Source organism: Coregonus clupeaformis, unplaced genomic scaffold (genome assembly GCF_020615455.1).
Source record: "Coregonus clupeaformis isolate EN_2021a unplaced genomic scaffold, ASM2061545v1 scaf1582, whole genome shotgun sequence".
Taxonomy (NCBI): domain Eukaryota; kingdom Metazoa; phylum Chordata; class Actinopteri; order Salmoniformes; family Salmonidae; genus Coregonus; species Coregonus clupeaformis.
This window is the reverse complement of record NW_025535036.1, coordinates 102,750-123,706: the sequence shown is the minus strand read 5'-3', so window position 1 is coordinate 123,706 and position 20,957 is coordinate 102,750. Positions and strand designations below refer to the sequence as shown.

Here is a 20,957-nt window from a genome sequence, read left to right as displayed (position 1 = left end):
CTGATACCATGTAATGCTACCTGAATGTGATGTTATCTCATTGCTGCTGATCCCATGTAATGCTACCTGAATGTGATGTTATCTCAGTGCTGCTGATCCCATATAATGCTACCTGAATGTGATGTTATCTCAGTGCAGCTGATCCCATGTAATGCTACCTGAATGTGATGTTATCTCAGTGCTGCTGATACCATGTAATGCTACCTGAATGTGATGTTATCTCAGTGCAGCTGATCTGATGGGGTTCCTATGTCTGCAGAATGGTCCGGTTTACAATGGTCCCTCTGATTTCCAAATGAGACATATGAAAACACCAGCTCCACAGGGCACAGCAGAGCCCCCTCATGGCTCGGTTCCAAATGGCAACCTATTCACTATATAGCGCACTAAAGGGTGCATTTTGGGACGAAGGAGCCTTGGCTCTGCTCAAATATCCACACTAGCATACTACTTAGAATGAACTGAAGCGATGTATTGGACATGCGTTCTAAGCGGTAGCCTCAGAATGTGTTGCTATTGGAACATGTAGCTGCATATCTCTCTGGTACCTCCCTGGCTGCCGCAGAGCCCTGTAACTCCTCCCTCTTATCCTTCCTCTCTCTCCATATTCAATGTAATATATCCGATAACTAATTATGGTAATTCATGACACCTCTAATTAGCTGTAAGCTTTATCGCCCCGCTGTGCCGTAAAGATCTGGATTTATGTTTTGGTTTGAATGTCACCCAGAGGACAGGCAGTGGGCTGCTGCTCCTGCATCACTCAGCTGAACAGAACAAAACACTGAGCCACTTTACTGGTGTTGAGAGAGGGAGGGGGAAGAGAAACAGAGAAAGAGAGCGAGAAATAAAGAGATAAAGTAAGAATGAAATAGTGAGTGGGGAGAACAGAGGGAGAGAAGAGAGAGAGAAATAGAGGGAGAGAAGTAAGAGGTGGGCCGAGAGAGAAGAGAGAGAGAGATAGAGAGTAAGAAGACAGAGAGAGAGAGAGAGAGAGGAGAGGAAGCCACTGTAGACTATTGAGATGCAGACAGAATAATATGCCTTCCACAACCCAGACTCAGACTCAGAGGTCAGAGCCCAGTCAGTGGCAGCCCAGATCCTGCCTGCCAAACAGCCCCTCAGAGGGCCATTATCCCCACTGCTGACGGTGGGTCCGTCCTCCTCGCCATTTCAATCAGGCACACAGCAGGACCGCCCATCTGCCACACAGGGCTCCTCTGCAGGGCTCGGTCTCTAAGGTATCATAAAACCAACACAACGCTCCATGACCGCTTGGTCTCTCCCTTCCTCCCATTGACTTCTCTCCTCCTAACTCTATACGGTAGCCTGGCGGGTAGGAGCGTTACTGTCTCCTAACTCTATATGGTAGCCTGGCGGGTAGGAGCGTTACTGTCTCCTAACTCTATATGGTAGCCTGGCGGGTAGGAGCATTACTGTCTCCTAACTCTATATGGTAGCCTGGCGGGTAGGAGCGTTACTGTCTCCTAACTCTATATGGTAGCCTGGCGGGTAGGAGCGTTACTGTCTCCTAACTCTATACGGTAGCCTGGTGGGTAGGAGCGTTACTGTCTCCTAACTCTATACGGTAGCCTGGTGGGTAGGAGCGTTACTGTCTCCTAACTCTATACGGTAGCCTGGCGGGTAGGAGCGTTACTGTCTCCTAACTCTATACGGTAGCCTGGTGGGTAGGAGCGTTACTGTCTCCTAACTCTATACGGTAGCCTGGCGGGTAGGAGCGTTACTGTCTCCTAACTCTATACGGTAGCCTGGCGGGTAGGATCGTTACTGTCTCCTAACTCTATACGGTAGCCTGGCGGGTAGGAGCGTTACTGTCTCCTAACTCTATATGGTAGCCTGGTGGGTAGGAGCGTTACTGTCTCCTAACTCTATATGGTAGCCTGGTGGGTAGGAGCGTTACTGTCTCCTAACTCTATATGGTAGCCTGGTGGGTAGGAGCGTTACTGTCTCCTAACTCTATACGGTAGCCTGGCGGGTAGGAGCGTTACTGTCTCCTAACTCTATATGGTAGCCTGGTGGGTAGGAGCGTTACTGTCTCCTAACTCTATATGGTAGCCTGGTGGGTAGGAGCGTTACTGTCTCCTAACTCTATATGGTAGCCTGGTGGGTAGGAGCGTTACTGTCTCCTAACTCTATACGGTAGCCTGGCGGGTAGGAGCGTTACTGTCTCCTAACTCTATATGGTAGCCTGGTGGGTAGGAGCGTTTCTGTCTCCTAACTCTATATGGTAGCCTGGCGGGTAGGAGCATTTCTGTCTCCTAACTCTATACGGTAGCCTGGCGGGTAGGAGCGTTTCTGTCTCCTAACTCTATACGGTAGCCTGGTGGGTAGGAGCGTTACTGTCTCCTAACTCTATACGGTAGCCTGGTGGGTAGGAGCGTTACTGTCTCCTAACTCTATACGGTAGCCTGGTGGGTAGGAGCGTTACTGTCTCCTAACTCTATACGGTAGCCTGGTGGGTAGGAGCGTTACTGTCTCCCTAACTCTATACGGTAGCCTGGCGGGTAGGAGCGTTACTGTCTCCTAACTCTATACGGTAGCCTGGCGGGTAGGAGCGTTACTGTCTCCTAACTCTATACGGTAGCCTGGCGGGTAGGAGCGTTACTGTCTCCTAACTCTATACGGTAGCCTGGCGGGTAGGAGCGTTACTGTCTCCTAACTCTATACGGTAGCCTGGTGGGTAGGAGCGTTACTGTCTCCTAACTCTATACGGTAGCCTGGCGGGTAGGAGCGTTACTGTCTCCTAACTCTATACGGTAGCCTGGTGGGTAGGAGCGTTGGGCCAGTAACTGAAAGGTTGCTGGATCGAATCCCCAAGGTAAAAATCTGTTGTTTTGCCCCTGAGCAAGGCAGTTAACACACTGTTCCCCAGGCACTGATGACATGGATGTTGATTAAGGCAGCCCCCCGCACCTCTCTGATTCAGAGGGGTTGGGTTAAATGTGGAAGACACATTTCAATTGAATGCATTCAGTTGTACAATTGACTAGGTAACCCCCTTTCCCTGTACAGGTTCACTCAGATCTCTCGCTCATCTTTTTAATTAAGCCTTCTCACTTCAATAAGCGCAGACCTTTATACGTCCTAAATGGCACCCTATTCCCTATATAGTGCACTACTTTTGACAAGAGCCCTATGGGTAGTGAACAATGTAGGGAATAGGGTGTTATTTGAGACAGATCTTTAATTAAGTCTATTCACTTCAACAGGCACAGACCTTTCCCCGTGTCAGCAGCAGCGTAGAAAGGCTGTTCCTTAATGATATGGTCCAGTAGCCTACAGCAGGCCAACTTGGCTCATTGGGAAATTAATTATCCCACTTCTACACATCTTGAGAAAATACAGATGCTTTATAAATGTTTGAAAAGACTAAGAGTGGGTTTACACAGGCAGCCCAATTCAGATCGTTTTGCCCAATTATTGGCGAAATACCTGATCTGATTGGTAAAAAGACAAATTATTGGCAACAGATAAGAATTTGTCTGGGCCCCGTGTAGCTCAGTTGGTAGAGCATGGCATTTGCAACGCCAGGGTTGTGGGTTCGATTCCCATGCGGGGCCAGTATGAAAAATGTATGCACTAACTGTAAGTCGCTCTGGATAAGAGCGTCTGCCTGTGTAAATGCAGCCTGAATAAATCAAGGGAATCCTAGGGCTGGTTTCTCAGAGTAAGCCTAATCAAGGACTGAAAAGCTATTTAATGGATTATGCTTTTAGTCCAGGGTTATACTTAATTTGGGTCTGGGAAACCAGACAGTTTTTTTTCTCTAAATCAATTAAATTAATGGGGCAGTAGACTTCTGTTTTTTATCTTACAGGCAAGCTCACTTTTAGAACAATGAGTTGCAATTTATATATTCAACAACACAATACCACCCAAATCAAATGCATGAAAGAGTGTAGAGTCCATAGAGATCCTATTACATTTAATTATATGGTAGTCTCTCTAAAGCAGGGTTCTTCAATTCCGGTCCTGGAGGGCCGAAACACTTCTGTTTTTTATTTCTACCTGGTAGTTAATTGCACTCACCTGGTGTCCCAGGTCTGAATTAGCCCCTGATTAGAAGGAGAGGATGAAAAACCGAGGTGTTTCGGCCCTCCAGGACCGGAATTGAAGAACCCTGCTCTAAAGGAAGAAATACATGTTCTGCCATCAACAACGGAGCAAAGCTGTACCAGTGGAGGTCAGTTAGAATTACTGCAGACAGGGACTCTGATGCCACCTGGTGGTTGTTTTTCCATACTGCACATCAGAATACACTTGAGTAGAAGAGGCCCCCAAGCACTGGCCTAGGATCAGCTTGCTGTCACCCAATCCTCAGCAGGTCATAAGGGGGTAAATGGGAAACTGACCCGAGATAAGCGTCTAGTAGAGGCAATTTGATCCAACTCCGCATGGAATGGCAGGTAAAGAAAACAAACAACCAGGAGCAGTAGGAAGTATTTATTCAATATGCCTGACCACTAATATACACATATTTCTCAACCAAAGACTCCATAAGCGATTCTTTGTAGACAGTTCACAATACAAAGACACTGGACAGACCATGTATCAAAAGGGGAAACGTGGCGATAACTTAGAAACAAAAGCAGTTTACTGAACTCAAATACCTGCTGACAAAACTCCTTAAAGCACTTTGTAAGATCAAGATGGACATGACATGCATCCATTATTTTTCATTTTGCTACAGACAGTTGGCTTTGCTGCTTAGTTTAACATCCCCTTCAGATATGGTCAGTCTCTATGCATCACACATGGAAGATGGGATTTAGATGCCCTAAAACAAAACACAAAAACAGTACACATCAGTGTTGCTGGAACAAGCCAACAGTTATTTCACCCATGGCTGAGTTGTATGATCAAATACCTGCTCAGGTGGGCCTTTAAATGGCATACAGCTCCATGAGGTATTCTTTAGGCACGATGCCAACAGAACCCTTCATCTCCCCGATCCACCAACCATAGCTCTGGTACTCCTGATAGAGGAGAGGAGAGAACAGAGAGGAGTGAAAGAGAGAGAGAGAGAGAATAGAGTGAACAGAGAGAGAGAGAGAGAGAGAGAATAGAGTGAACAGAGAGAGAAATAACAGAGATAGAGAGAACAGAGAGGGAGAGAATAGAGTGAACAGTGAGAACAGAGAGAGAACATTTCGTATCATTGAATGCACTACAATGCATTTGTTGTAAAATAAAAAGATATATATACACACACACACACACACACACACACACACACATACATGAGATGCATCTTGAGCTTGGGGAGCTAATAGAGGTTTTTAGGTCTCAGGCACGGTTACACACCACGCTGGAGAACCACCACAGATCCACACCGATGTGAGCCGAGTTAGGCAGCAGAGCAGTGTGTGGCTGGTGCCCCATGCAGCAAGCCTCAGTCTGAGTGGAGATCAGGACCAGACGAGGTCAGACATGATGAGGAACAGACCACCACCACCCTCCTCTACAGCCCCCCCCCCTCTACAGAGATATAAAGGAGGGCCATAACAGAGGAGAGAGATCTGAAATATAAAGAGGGCCATGCCTCTGCTCTGACAGGTTGTCATTGTAAATAACAATTAGTTCTTAACTGACTTACCTGTAGAAATAAAAGGTGAAATAAAATAAAAAGTGGGGAGAGATCTGAGAAGAGCAGAGGATACCTCCCCTCCCTGCCTCCCCCTGCACTCTGGGGCTGCAGGCTGAGTGAGTGAGTTCAAGGACTATCACTCCCATGTAGGGCACAGAGTTTCTCCTGGTCAGAGTGATCCTCCTGGCCTGCTCACATAATACAGAGGCTAGTGGATGCTCGTAACGTGTCCATGTTGAGGACCACAGGTCAGGCATGGTGAAGTGCAGTCAGCTGATAGAGGTGTATATGCCGCCACAATAGCTCTGGTCCAGGGCGATACTAGCTATATGTAACACCCTGGACCAGAGCTAAAGCCACATAAGAGATGAAATACTGGACTGTGTCCAAAGACGATGCCATTTAAAAAAAAACAATTAAGTCATTTAGCAGACGCTCTTATCCAGAGCGACTTACAGTTAGTGAGTGCATACATTTTCATACTGGCCCCCCGTGGGAATCGAACCCACAACCCTGGCGTTGCAAACGCCATGCTCTACCAACTGAGCTACACAGAGAGCCGAAGCCAATTACCACATCTAATTAACTACAAGCTGAAACACATCACACACACATTATATAATGGCATAAACACTAAAGGTCACAATCATCATAATTAATGTATGTGACATGATGGAATTGACATTTGGTCCCAAGCCCCCTGGGGGTGATACAGGGTTCTGTGTGTGTGGTGTGTGTGTGTGTGTTAGCTTCCTGTGTGTATTCTAGAAGCCAGCCACACCTCCTGTGGACCAGGACCATCCCAATGTCGACTAGGACCAGCCCAGTATTTGACTAGGACCAGCCCAGTGTTGACTGCTGGTCGGTAAGTCATGTCTGCCTGACTGAGTTTTGGGGTCTGGAAGCTGGAGACTGGGCCTCAGTCACTAAAACACTGTAGGTATACGGGACTTATGAGGAAGGGAGCACAGACCCCACACTGTGACAACATGAGCACACACACACACACACATAGATAGATATACAGGTTTTGTGTGCAGCAGGTTACATTAAGTTAGATATCCTGACAACACCCTTCCCAACACCCTGGGCCGGGGCTGACTGGGGGGTCTGACAGCTGTGCTAGGGGCCCGCTGTCCGCTCAGGCTATTCCTGGTCTCTGGATAGTGGAAGGGTGTGTGTGTGTGTGTGTGTGGGTCTGTGCAGCCCCTCCTCCCCCTCCTGATGCAGCTGGTCTGTGTGAGTGTCCAGACAGGTTTTATGGTCATTACCTCCCAGAACCACAACCCCCAACACCAAGGTTCCAGGTCATCTAAAGGCTCTTTCATTCTGCACACTGACCCAATGAAAGGACAACTTGATTCCTGCTTCTCTTCAGGATGTGGGCTGTTGTGTTACCATGTTTGTCTACTATGCACATTGGCATTGCACAGCATCTCTGATCATTCCCCCTTTCAGATGGAATTAAAAACTTTGGACATAGAATGATAACATAGATTTTAAGAAGTAATTACACAGTAATAAACTGCACTGTTGGTAAAGAAATGGTCAGTCGTTTTCAGAAACTGACGCGGATAGTTCTTATATCAACCACTAGATAGCAGGCTTGATCCTAAAAAACAGAGCTCTCGTTGAGTCTCCATTGACCATTACATTGTATTCGCCAAACAAGAGACTGATGTGAAACAGTGCCACTCTGCAATACATACGGCATTAAACCACTAAGAAAGACATTGGATGATGGAGGTACAAATGATGTACAGTGGGTTACGCAGCCTCCAATTAGAAAATATTGGAGAGATTATTTAAATGGCTGATTACACATCAACAATGTATCACAATGTTTAATCCATGAATGTATTCATATTTTAGGCCACTCCACACAATCACTCTTTAGTTCCCCACACCTGGCAAACAAACAACACTCCTACATCTCGCTAGCTGACAAGCCTCAGAAATTGGGCGCCCACCACACGTCCTCACCTGGTCTGAATGGAGTGGCGGACTCCGCCTGCCGTTTCCTGAGAACACACATCCCCATTAAGGCCTGGCTAGGTGAGAGAGGCATCAGAGGTGTGTGGCCCCTGGCCTGTCTGCCTGCCTGTCTGTCTGCATGTCTACCTGTCTGTCTGTCTGCCTGTCTGCCTGTCTGCCTGTCTGCCTGCCTGTCTGCCACCATCTGCCTCCCTCCCTGCCTGCCTGCCGTGGAGGCTGTGGAGGAGGAGGAGGAGATGGAGGGAGTGCTGAAAGCAACCCAGGCAGACGAAGGGAGGGAGGATAGAGTGATGGAATAGCAGTCGCTGCCAGGCGGGCCCAGCTTCACGCCAAGAACACTAAAAACCTTTCCATTGAGACAACTAATCCCCATCACACAGTGGCCAGAGAGAGAGAGAGAGGGCTGCTGGGCCCTGGTCAAAAGTAGTGCACTATGTAGGGGATAAGGTGCCATTTGGGACACAGACAGAGTGAGGGCCCAGTCCCAAACCCACCTCAGCCTTTCACCTGTCCTGGAGCTGCTACCCAGGCTACCCGGGCTAAAGGCCAGCCGCTGCCAGTAAGGATATGAAATGTCTACCCTTCAGAGGGCCCACTAATAACTGACCACTTTAGGTGGTTTGTCTGGTCTGGTGCAGCCATTCATAGAGACCTTTAGAAATACCACAGAATCTAGTAACACTTGCCATAAGAGGACATACACTTAAACTGGCTTCTAAGGAGAAGATAACTAGCTCATATGTTAAACTCTTATATTAATGCTTATCAGCTGCTTAGGATTTTTGCTTACTATTTGCTACGTTATGGAACACGTCAAGCCGTTGTGATTGATATGAATGATTGAATAAGGGCATCATGTGAGTCTCCTCTGTGTATAGCTCTTCACAACAAGCAGGACCCGCATCAAGCAGGACCCGCATCAAGCAAGCAACCATAAGCCTGTGAAAAGGAGATCATCCTAAACCTCGAGGGATTGCCAATGATCCCTGTCTGTAGGTGAGAGTGAGGATGAAGAGGGTTGGTTCCTCCAGCCCAGACCTACCTTGCTGAGGATGTAGATGGCGTCTCCCCGTCTGAAGGACAGTTCATCTGGTTGATCTCCTGTACAGTCCCATATACCCTGGTAGTAGTTCTGGTAGTCTGTGATCTTATTCACTGTAGAGAGACCGAGACAGAGAGACACAGACAGAGAGACACAGACAGACAGATTATAGGAGAGAGATGGATCAGAATCAAAATGTTCCCCAGTGTCTACAGTACATGGGTGGTTATTGTGATGTAATGGTGTGTAATCTCCAGGGGTGGTAGAGAGCTAACAGAACAATACAGACTAGTCATCTCTCTCCTTCTCCCTCCCTCCTGCCCTCTCCTCCCTTATGGTTCTGCGCCCAGATATCTAACTGATTACTTTCCCCATGTTAGGGATGCACACAATCACAGCACCAAATCAGGTGTTGCTAATTTGTGCTTATACAGGTTCAGGAGTAATGCTGGGAAAGGTACTTTCTCGTATACTGGAGCCTCAGAGTGGAATGTGTTGCCTATGCCCATAAAAACTATGTCCTCTCTGGGCAGCTTTAAAAAAACAAGTTTAAAAAAACTGTTTGATGTGTTCTGTGGCCATTTGAATGTACCCTACAATGTAACTGCAATGATGATAGATATTCTTCTTCTTCTTTGTTTTTATGTTGTATTATCTCTGTCATACTGTGTGCAACCGTGTTGGATCTTGCACAGCCATCTTGTCTCAAGAGGAACACAACGTAAATAAGTCCCAGACTTTGTGTGATTTTACTCATGTGCAAGTATGGATTTTAAAAGTTTTATGTGTGCTTGTTTTTTTTTTTTAATGGTCTATTTAATAAACTAAACTTCCTCTGTTTTCTCCTATGACGTGTACAGGGGATTGAGCCTCTATAGCTTTTATACATGGTAACCACATAACACTCAAGAGTGGACCATTTCTTGTGTGAGGGGTTAAAAATAGCTTTCAGTTTGTTTGTACTGACATCATGCAAATGCATGTGGTTTTCTGAATTGCAGAAATAAGAGGTAGGAGGATCAAACTGAAATGTGGTTATTTCCAGAACAGTGTGAAATGTCTGTGTGCTTTTTCACCAGGACTTCCTCTCCGTCATCATGACTTCCCTTTCCCAGTGTGCCTTCTCTCAAAACTGGCATCCTCTTCTTGATTCTGCAATGATCTGAACCACTCTGAAGTCTGTGTTTGGTGAGGTTAAAGGATGAGAGGCAGGCATGTCTCTCTCTGTCCAGTTACCTGTAGCTTTAGTGGGTGGGCTGGGTTTGCTGTGTGGCGTGGGTGGTTCCACCTTGGGCTTTGGAGGGCTGGGCTTTGGAGGAGCAGAAATGTCCTCCTCTGTGTGTGTGTGTGTGTGTGTGTGTGTGTGTGGGGGGGGTTAGAGAGGTGTAGAGAGAGGTGTAGAGAGAGAGAGAGTAAACAGTATTCAGTAGTTGCACCTCAATTAATTAACATAAACAAATAGCTGTGTACTGTTACTATGGTGTTGTGAGAGGGATTAAAATAACACATCCTAGATCTGAATGAATGAAATAATCTTATTAAATACTTTTTTCTTTACATATTTGAATGTGCTGACAACAAAATCACACAAAAATTATCAATGGAAATCAAATGTATCAACCCATGGAGGTCTGGATTTGGAGTCACCCTCAAAATTCAAGTGGAAAACCACACTACAGGCTGATCCAACTTTGATGTAATGTCCTTAAAACAAGTCAAAATGAGGCCCAGTAGTGTGTGTGGCCTCCACGTGCCTGTATGACCTCCCTACAACGCCTGGGCATGCTCCTGATGAGGTGGCGGATGGTCTCCTGAGGGATCTCCTCCCAGACCTGGACTAAAGCATCCGCCAACTCCTGGACAGTCTGTGGTGCAATGTGGCGTTGGTGGATGGAGCCGAGACATGATGTCCCAGATGTGCTCAATTGGATTCAGGTCTGGGGAACGGGCGGGCCAGTCCATAGCATCAATGCCTTCCTCTTGCAGGAACTGCTGACACACTCCAGCCACATGAGGTCTAGCATTGTCTTGCATTAGGAGGAACCCAGGGCCAACCGCACCAGCATATGGTCTTACAAGGGGTCTGAGGATCTCATCTCGGTACCTAATGGCAGTCAGGCTACCTCTGGCGAGCACATGGAGGGCTGTGCGGCCCCCCAAAGAAATGCCACCCCACACCATGACTGACCCACCGCCAAACCGGTCATGCTGGAGGATGTTGCAGGCAGCAGAACGTTCTCCACGGCGTCTCCAGACTCTGTCACATGTGCTCAGTGTGAACCTGCTTTCATCTGTGAAGAGCACAGGGCGCCAGTGGCGAATTTGCCAATCTTGGTGTTCTCTGGCAAATGCCAAACGTCCTGCACAGTGTTGGGCTGTAAGCACAACCCCCACCTGTGGTCGTCGGGCCCTTATACCACCCTCATGGAGTCTGTTTCTGACCGTTTGAGCAGACACATGCACATTTGTGGCCTGCTGGAGGTCATTTTGCAGGGCTCTGGCAGTGCTCCTCCTGCTCCTCCTTGCACAAAGGCGGAGGTAGCAGTCCTGCTGCTGGGTTGTTGCCCTCCTACGGCCTCCTCCACGTCTCCTGATGTACTGGCCTGTCTCCCTGGTAGCGCCTCCATGCTCTGGACACTACGCTGACAGACACAGCAAACCTTCTTGCCACAGCTCGCATTGATGTGCCATCCTGGATGAGCTGCACTACCTGAGCCACTTGTGTGGGTTGTAGACTCCGTCTCATGCTACCACTAGAGTGAAAGCACCGCCAGCATTCAAAAGTGACCAAAACATCAGCCAGGAAGCATAGGAACTGAGAAGTGGTCTGTGGTCACCACCTGCAAAACCAGTCCTTTATTGGGGGTGTCTTGCTAATTGCCTATAATTTCCACCTGTTGTCTATTCCATTTGCACAACAGCATGTGAAATTTATTGTCAGTGTTGCTTCCTAAGTGGACAGTTTGATTTCACAGAAGTGTGATTGACTTGGAGTTACATTGTGTTGTTTAAGTGTTCCCTTTATTTTTTTGAGCAGCAGTATATATATATATATATAGTGGGGAAAACAAGTATTTAGTCAGCCACCAATTGTGCAAGTTCTCCCACTTAAAAAGATGAGAGAGGCCTGTAATTTTCATCGTAGGTACACGTCAACTATGACAGACAAAATGAGAAAAATAAATCCAGAAAATCACATTGTAGGATTTTTAATGAATTTATTTGCAAATTATGGTGGAAAATAAGTATTTGGTCAATAACAAAAGTTTCTCAATACTTTGTTATATACCCTTTGTTGGCAATGACACAGGTCAAACGTTTTCTGTAAGTCTTCATAAGGTTTTCACACACTGTTGCTGGTATTTTGGCCCATTCCTCCATGCAGATCTCCTCTAGAGCAGTGATGTTTTGGGGCTGTCGCTGGGCAACACGGACTTTCAACTCCCTCCAAAGATTTTCTATGGGGTTGAGATCTGGAGACTGGCTAGGCCACTCCAGGACCTTGAAATGCTTCTTACGAAGCCACTCCTTCGTTGCCCGGGCGGTGTGTTTGGGATCATTGTCATGCTGAAAGACCCAGCCACGTTTAATCTTCAATGCCCTTGCCGATGGAAGGAGGTTTTCACTCAAAATCTCACGATACATGGCCCCATTCATTCTTTCCTTTACACGGATCAGTCGTCCTGGTCCCTTTGCAGAAAAACAGCCCCAAAGCATGATGTTTCCACCCCCATGCTTCACAGTAGGTATGGTGTTCTTTGGATGCAACTCAGCATTCTTTGTCCTCCAAACACGACAAATTGAGTTTTTACCAAAAAGTTCTATTTTGGTTTCATCTGACCATATGACATTCTCCCAATCCTCTTCTGGATCATCCAAATGCACTCTAGCAAACTTCAGACGGGCCTGGACATTTACTGGCTTAAGCAGGGGGACACGTCTGGCACTGCAGGATTTGAGTCCCTGGCGGCGTAGTGTGTTACTGATGGTAGGCTTTGTTACTTTGGTCCCAGCTCTCTGCAGGTCATTCACTAGGTCCCCCCGTGTGGTTCTGGGATTTTTGCTCACCGTTCTTGTGATCATTTTGACCCCACGGGGTGAGATCTTGCGTGGAGCCTCAGATCGAGGGGAGATTATCAGTGGTCTTGTATGTCTTCCATTTCCTAATAATTGCTCCCACAGTTGATTTCTTCAAACCAAGCTGCTTACCTATTGCAGATTCAGTCTTCCCAGCCTGGTGCAGGTCTACAATTTTGTTTCTGGTGTCCTTTGACAGCTCTTTGGTCTTGGCCATAGTGGAGTTTGGAGTGTGACTGTTTGAGGTTGTGGACAGGTGTCTTTTATACTGATAACAAGTTCAAACAGGTGCCATTAATACAGGTAACGAGTGGAGGACAGAGGAGCCTCTTAAAGAAGAAGTTACAGGTCTGTGAGAGCCAGAAATCTTGCTTGTTTGTAGGTGACCAAATACTTTTTTTCCACCATAATTTGCAAATAAATTCATAAAAAATCCTACAATGTGATTTTCTGGATTTTTTTTCTCAATTTGTCTGTCATAGTTGACGTGTACCTATGATGAAAATTACAGGCCTCTCTCATCTTTTTAAGTGGGAGAACTTGCACAATTGGTGGCTGACTAAATAATTTTCTTCCCCACTGTATATATATGAGAAATGGTAGACCTGGGAGTTCTTCGTAGATGTCATCGTCAATAGGCTCCGCCTCGACAGGGCCAATGTCATCGTACGTCTCCTCGTCCAAAGGAATGACCCCTAACATGTCTGCAAACACACATGCACAGCCACACACACACAGCCACGCACACACAGCCACGCACACACACACAGCCACCCACATCCACCCACACAAAGCCTCAAATGAAATAAGGGAATTTGTCTATACTTGTTACTATTAAACTATTCATAAAAGACTTCACATGAAAAGTGCGTTGGATAAAATATTAGGTATAATGGTGAGTATTACAAACCTCTCAAAACAAAATCTATCTGCTCCACCCATTCCTCTGCCTCTTTCTGAGATGACGCACAGAACTGAGAGAGCAGGGGAGAGAGAGAGCAAGGTAGGTAGAGAGAGAGAGAGAGGTAGATAGAGAGAGAGGTAGGTAGAGAAAGGTAGGTAGAGAGAGGTAGAGAGAGAGAGAGGAGAAAGAGAGAGAGAGAGAGAGAGAGCGCGCGAGGTAGATAGAGAGAGAGGTAGGTAGAGAAAGGTAGAGAGAGAGGTAGGTAGAGAGAGAGAGGGTAGGTAGAGAGAGGTAGAGAGAGAGAGAGGAGAAAGAGAGAGAGAGAGAGCGCGAGGTAGATAGAGAGAGAGATAGGTAGAGAAAGGTAGATAGAGAGAGAGGTAGGTAGAGAGAGAGGGTAGGTAGAGAGAGGTAGAGAGAGAGAGGAGAAAGAGAGAGAGAGAGAGCGAGGTAGATAGAGAGAGAGGTAGGTAGAGAAAGGTAGAGAGAGAGGTAGGTAGAGAGAGGTAGGTAGAGAGAGAGAGAGAGAGAGAGAGAGAGAGAGAGAGAGAGAGAGAGAGCGAGAGAGCGAGCGAGGTAGATAGAGAGAGGTAGGTAGAGAAAGGTAGAGAGAGGTAGGTAGAGAGAGAGGTAGGTAGAGAGAGAGAGGGTAGGTAGAGAGAGAGGTAGGTAGGGTGGAGAGAGAGAGAGGGTAGGTAGAGAGAGAGAGGGTAGGTAGAGAGAGGTAGAGAGAGAGGTAGGTAGAGAGAGAGGGTAGGTAGAGAGAGGTAGAGAGAGAGAGAGAGAGGGTAGGTAGAGAGAGGTAGAGAGAGAGAGAGCGAGGTAGATAGAGAGAGAGGTAGGTAGAGAAAGGTAGAGAGAGAGGTAGGTAGAGAGAGAGAGAGGGTAGGTAGAGAGAGAGAGAGAGAGGGTAGGTAGAGAGAGGTAGAGAGAGAGAGAGGAGAAAGAGAGGGGTAGAAGAAAACGGCCGTCAGTAGTTTCACCTAAATTAATTAACATAAACAAATAGTACGATATTTATGTATTAGCTAAACTTTCCTCAAGGAAGGAAAAAACTAGCTAAGAAACCTGAATATGTATGTGAGAAATACTAAATGTGTATGTTTTGCATCATCATTATGATGTGGTCAGTGACACTTTGCATTTTTGAAAGTCCAATCTTTTGAAAAATTGACTGCTGACATGCAAAACATTTTGGGAGTGTATCAACAGTGGACTAATAAAAAATGATAGTTTTTGAGTGGATTTTCCCTTTAAGCGTAAATCATAATCCACAGACACGCGATAGTCCGGCGTCCCATTGGGACATAGCGACGCGCTCTGAGACCACCATCTGCTGGGGAAAGCACAACCCGAACGCACACCTCCCCACAATTCCCAACCAACGTGGCTCCTGTACGCGTCCTCTATTATTTTGAATATGTTGACAGTTGGAGGAATTGCTTGAGCTGAGCTGAGAATTCAAAAAGTATGAAAGTATATTCAATATTCTAAAACACTGCTGTGTGGACGCATACACATTTTGGACTATGATAGAAGCTTTATCGGGACTGTTTACCAGACAGATAAATCTTAGTCATGGACTAAAAAGCTATTTCAATGAGATTCTAGATATTCTCCAAGGCACGGTGAATGTGTCTGGGAAACCGGCCCATAGTGCTTGCAGAAATGTTGCATGGACAGACTGCACTGATTATGGTATGGTATGCCTCAAAGTGTCATCAAGAGAGTAGCTTTCTCTCTCTCTCTCTCACATGATATACTCGCTTGTCAGAGGCAGAAATTTCAAAGCAGCAATCTTTCTTGGAATCTTTTCGCAGGGTGTTATTCATCTTGACACTGTAGCCATCAATCGCAAACTCGCCCTTCTGCTGCTTGTCTGTCAGAGGAGAGAGAGAGAGAGAGATAAACACAACAACAACTCATGATTACTAGAGTAACAACATTGTTTGGCTATAAATTATATATATATATATATATATATATATATATATTCAATAAAAATGGAATACTATGAAAACATCAAATATACATTCCCAAACGCCACAAACTACAGTTGTGTGGGAAGTCATGAATGTTGAATACCTTTCTCACTGCCGTAGTAGTAGAATGTCTGGTTGAATACCTTTCTCACTGCCGTAGTAGTAGAATGTCTGGTTGAATATCTTTCTCACTGCCGTAGTAGTAGAATGTGTGGTTGAATACCTTTCTCACTGCCGTAGTAGTAGAATGTGTGGTTGAATACCTTTCTCACTGCCGTAGTAGTAGAATATGTGGTTGAATACCTTTCTCACTGCCGTAGTAGTAGAATGTGTGGTTGAATACCTTTCTCACTGCCGTAGTAGTAGAATGTGTGGTTGAATACCTTTCTCACTGCCGTAGTAGTAGAATATGTGGTTGAATACCTTTCTCACTGCCGTAGTAGTAGAATGTCTGGTTGAATACCTTTCTCACTGCCGTAGTAGTAGAATGTGTGGTTGAATACCTTTCTCACTGCCGTAGTAGTAGAATGTCTGGTTGAATACCTTTCTCACTGCCGTAGTAGTATGTGTGGTTGAATACCTTTCTCACTGCCGTAGTAGTAGAATGTGTGGTTGAATACCTTTCTCACTGCCGTAGTAGTAGAATGTGTGGTTGAATACCTTTCTCACTGCCGTAGTAGTAGAATATGTGGTTGAATACCTTTCTCACTGCCGTAGTAGTAGAATGTCTGGTTGAATACCTTTCTCACTGCCGTAGTAGTAGAATATGTGGCTGCTCAAAGCGCACCATCTCTTCTGCCACTCTGTGCCAAAGAAGCTGTGATCTGTGGAAGACAATGGGAACATTACCATCAACATAGTTGTACAATCCAGAACCTGGAGGCTCATAAACAGTGTTGTTTCCCCCAAAGTCCCAGAGTATGTGTTGTGTATGTTAGTGAAGACACCAATGTCGTACATAAACAATATACAGTGCCCTCCACAATTATTGGCACCCCTGTTTAAGATGTGGTCGAGGACTTCCAAAAATTCTCATTTTTTTTTAAACAACATAGAACCCAAATGCAAAAAAATAGAAAAATCCAACCTTTTATTTAAGTACATTACTTTGGTGTAAAAAAAAATTATCACACATAAAAAAAAAAAAAAAATTGAAATCATGTGTCCCACAATTATTGGCACCCCTGATGTTAATACTTTGTACAACCCCCTTTTGCCAACAAGACAGCACTTAATCTCCTCCTATAACATTTCACAAGATTGGAGAACACAGAGAGGGGGATCTTTGACCATTCTTCTTTGCACAATCTTTCTAGATCATCCAGTGTCCTGGGTCCTCTCTTATGCACTCTCCTCTTTAGCTCGCCCCACAGGTTTTCGATTGGGTTGTGGTCTGGGGACTGAGATGGCCATGGGAGGACCTTGAGTTTGTGACTGCTGAACCATTTTTGTGTAGATTTTGCCACATGTTTTGGATCATTATCCTGCTGAAAGACCCAATGACGACCCAGCTTCAGCTTTCTGGCAGAGGCCATCAGGTTTTTATTTAAAATGTCCTGGTAGTTCAAAGCGTTCATAATGCCATGCACCCTAACAAGGTTCCCAGGGCCTTTGGAAGAGAAACAGGCCCACAGCATCACAGATCCTCCACCATACTTCACGGTGGGCATGAGGTGCTTTTCGGCATACTCATCTTTTGTTTTACGCCAGACCCACTTAGAGTGTTTGTTGCCAAAAAGCTCAATCTTAGTCTCATCTGACCAAAGCACACGATCCCAGTTGAAGTCCCAGTGCCGCTTAGAAAACTCCAGACGTTTACGTTTGTGAGTGTTAGTGAGAAAAGGCTTTTTCCTTGCATGCCTCCCAAACAGCTTGTTGGCATGTAGAGAGCGTCTGATGGTTGTTTTGGAGACTTTGTGACCCCAAGATGCCACTCTTTGATGCAATTCTGTGACAGTGAGCTTAGGACTTTTTTTTACTTCTCTTACCATCCTCCTCACTGTGCGTTGTGGCAAGATAAACTTGGGACCTCTTCCAGCCTTGTTTGTCACTGTTCCAGTTGTTTTAAACTTCTTAATGATTCCTCTGACTGTAGATACGGGCAAGTTAAGGCGAGTGGCTATTTTCTTGTAGCCATTGCCTGACTTATGAAGGTCAACACAAATCTGCCTTACTTGAATGGTGTGTTCTCTTGTCTTTGCCATGTTGACAAATGGGTAAGAGAATTAGGCCTCTGTGTCACGTCATATTTATACCCCAGGGAAACAGGAAGTCATGAATTACTAATTAAAAGTTCCTAGATACCTTGACCAACTTTAGCAACTACAGAAAAATATATTTTTTAAAAAATCAATTAAAAATTTCAGCGGAATTGTTAGGGGTGCCAATAATTGTGGGACACATGATTTCAAGTTTTTTTTTTTTTTTTTATGTGTGATTTTTTTTTTTACCACCAAAGTAATGTACTTAAATAAAAGGTTGGATTTTTCTCTTTTTTTGCATTTGGGTTCTATGTTGTTTAAAAAAAAAGGAGAATTTTTGGAAGTCCTCAACCACATCTTAAACAGGGGTGCCAATAATAGTGGAGGGCACTGTATGTGTATATATGCATGTCTATGGAAGACCCCCACCCTTCCTGCGTTTCTCCAGGTGTCCGGCCTTGAACACAGACTGGAGGTCCTGAGCTGCCACAGCTGGAGACTGCTGAGCACCTATAAGGAGAGAGACAATGATGCAAGTCTATCAACCTTCCATCAACCTTCTTTCCATTCTCATCATTTAGATCAATGACTATGGCTAAGCCAATTGGACAACTGTTACTTTGGCAAAACAGGAAATAGTACAGTTTTGCTTTCTCTTTTCTTGCAATTGCTCCCGAAAACCAAGATGACCTACTACACAGTCCCAGATTCCAATGAACCTCACAGTGAAAATGCACCTTTACAATGTTCAAAAAGAGAGTAACACACATCTTTGCTTTTTTGGTTTGTCATCAGTTCAGTCGATATAGAAGTTAAGAATCTCTTAGTCCAGAAGGGAACAATATTTTGCAGCCAACTAGTGCAGCCAGGAGACTGCTTGCCTTGTTCAGAGTGCAACTTCAATGCAAATGTTCAACTCTGTGTCAAAGTTGCTCTGTGTAAAAGAGCGGCCATAAAACTGACAGCTGCTTAAAGGCCAATAAAACCCAGACCCCTTTACCCTTTCACAAGGTTTATCTTGATACTATTAACAAAACCAAATACACAAATGCTGTATAGGAGCTGGACTACTGTATACATAGGCATGCATTTTCTTGGACTGTAGTAGAAATGTTCAGTGGTAACTCTAGACCTCTTGACTGCACCCTGCGAGGTTCTAGGCTGTGAGTAATAAACGACTCTCGCTCTGTCACAAGGGGCCAACCCACAGCTGTGCCCTTCAAATGGCTTCCAAAGTCAGTTGCCAATGTTTGTCTATGGAGACTGCATGGCTGGGTGCTCAATTTTATACACCTGTCAGCAATGGGTATGGCTGAAATAATCAAATTCACTCATTTGTCCACATACTTTTGTATGCATGTAAATAAATGTCTGTAGTTTAGTGTACGGTAGACTGTATCAGAGTCGGGGTCCATTTCAATTCAGTCAATTCAGGAAGTAAACTGAAATTCTAGCTCATTCCAATTGTTTTCTTTCAAAGAAGCATGAATTTAAATGTGTGTTCCTTGAATCCAACCCTGCTATACACCCTAGTGTTAACCCTGGTCTATACACTTGTGTTCACCCTGCTATACACCCAACTGTTTGTGACATACCTTCACAGGTCTCATCATCCTTATCTGTGCGTTCTGACCCTCCATCATTGTTGCTGTCCACCTCTTCTTCCTCTTCTGAGTCCTCTGCATCTCCTGGTTCATAACGGTAGTTGTTGATATAGTACAGTAAGACACACGCCCGTCCCAAATGTCCCCCTATTATCTATATAGTGCACTACTTCTGACCAAGGCCCATAGGGGAATAGGGTGCCATTTGGGACGTAATATAATATCGGCCAACTGTACTGCATGTTACTTAGATGTATTTTTAAACACATTGACATCAAGCACACAGAGATAAAACATACGTTTCTCGTTGAAATCTTGAGGGTATCTGTAAGACACGAGAAGGAAACGATATATCGGCACAGTACAACTGAGAAACTGCTATAGTTATATTCATGAACCAACGAACTGTTGCAAAAGCACAAAGTATTTATAATATATAAAGGTTCTTCTGGAGTCTAATCTAACTGTAAGTCGCTCTGGATAAGAGCGTTTGCTAAATGACAAATGTAAAAATGTAAACATACCCAGATTTGACCTCTTTGATCCGCTTTACAAATGCTTCTCTTTTCTCCTTCGCCTTCTTGCTCAAATTCTCTCCTTTCAGACCATCGGAGAGGAAATCTTCAAGATCTTAAAAGGGGAAGAAATGTGAAGGCGTCAAAGTTTGAGGTCATGTGATCACAATAATTAACCAGAATGACTAAGCCCATTCCCAAATATTTAAATGAATATTCAACTATGGTCTAAATATTAAAAACAATTCCCCGTTTTTAGGATACATTTCTAACTTTTCCACATGAAAACATTGTCCTTTTGGTTTTAGTATAATTGTTTTGGAGCGATAAACAAAAACTTCGGATGGAAACGTGTGTACAATATGTAGCATGCATATTCATTTCAAACTGCCAACTAATAAACTAATCATATTAGTTACAACTGAAGGGTGCACCTGTTTGTTTGTGGCAATCGTCTCTATGGTGGAAAGACCTCTACCATCCATATAGCAGTGAAACACAGCCACTTACTTCCTCTTTTTCAAAACAGTTATAAAATGTTTTTGTAAAACTTCACGTTTGACAACGATAGGATAGAAATCCATTACACTAACACGTCGATTATTAGAAATAGGCCTACCTGAAATAAGCGTCGTTAACTCCTCCGGAATTGCCCGCATTGTAAAAAAACACAAAGTAAAAAATCCAGCAAGGGTAGACTGGAACACGGAAGCTCTGGTGGGCTGAGAGATACGGAAGTTATAGAATAATTTCACTAATCAATACAATTACCACTGGCTACAGCGCAGCGACACTATTCAACTATTGACCGCGGGCCGTATCCTTCCTTTCTTGATCCACCTGCACCGCCACCGCGTTTAACCTGCACGCACGGTACCTGCACACCCAATAGTATTTTCTGGAATGCGTTTATTTACACTGACTCGCAACATGTAAAGTGTTGGCCCATGTTTCATGAGCTGAAATAAAAGATCCCAGAAATCTGCTTATTTCTCTAACATGTTGTGCACACATTCGTTTTATCGTTTA

At 44.9% G+C, this 20,957-nt stretch overlaps 1 protein-coding gene across 1 annotated transcript; it reads right to left on the bottom strand.

Annotated features, from left to right (window-relative positions):
- Window positions 1-4,449: 4,449 nt before the first annotated feature.
- On the bottom strand, window positions 4,450-20,752 carry skap2 (src kinase associated phosphoprotein 2). Its single transcript, XM_041871666.2, has 13 exons — window positions 20,548-20,752; window positions 19,938-20,043; window positions 19,713-19,738; window positions 19,405-19,497; window positions 18,239-18,319; window positions 16,349-16,432; window positions 15,381-15,505; window positions 13,633-13,696; window positions 13,328-13,426; window positions 9,882-9,980; window positions 8,646-8,758; window positions 4,889-4,997; window positions 4,450-4,798 (listed from the first exon to the last, which is right to left on the bottom strand). The coding sequence occupies exons 1-12, from the start codon at window positions 20,585-20,587 to the stop codon at window positions 4,905-4,907; spliced, it is 1,023 nt and encodes a 340-aa protein (XP_041727600.2). The 5' UTR covers window positions 20,588-20,752; the 3' UTR covers window positions 4,450-4,798; window positions 4,889-4,904.
- Window positions 20,753-20,957: the final 205 nt, after the last annotated feature.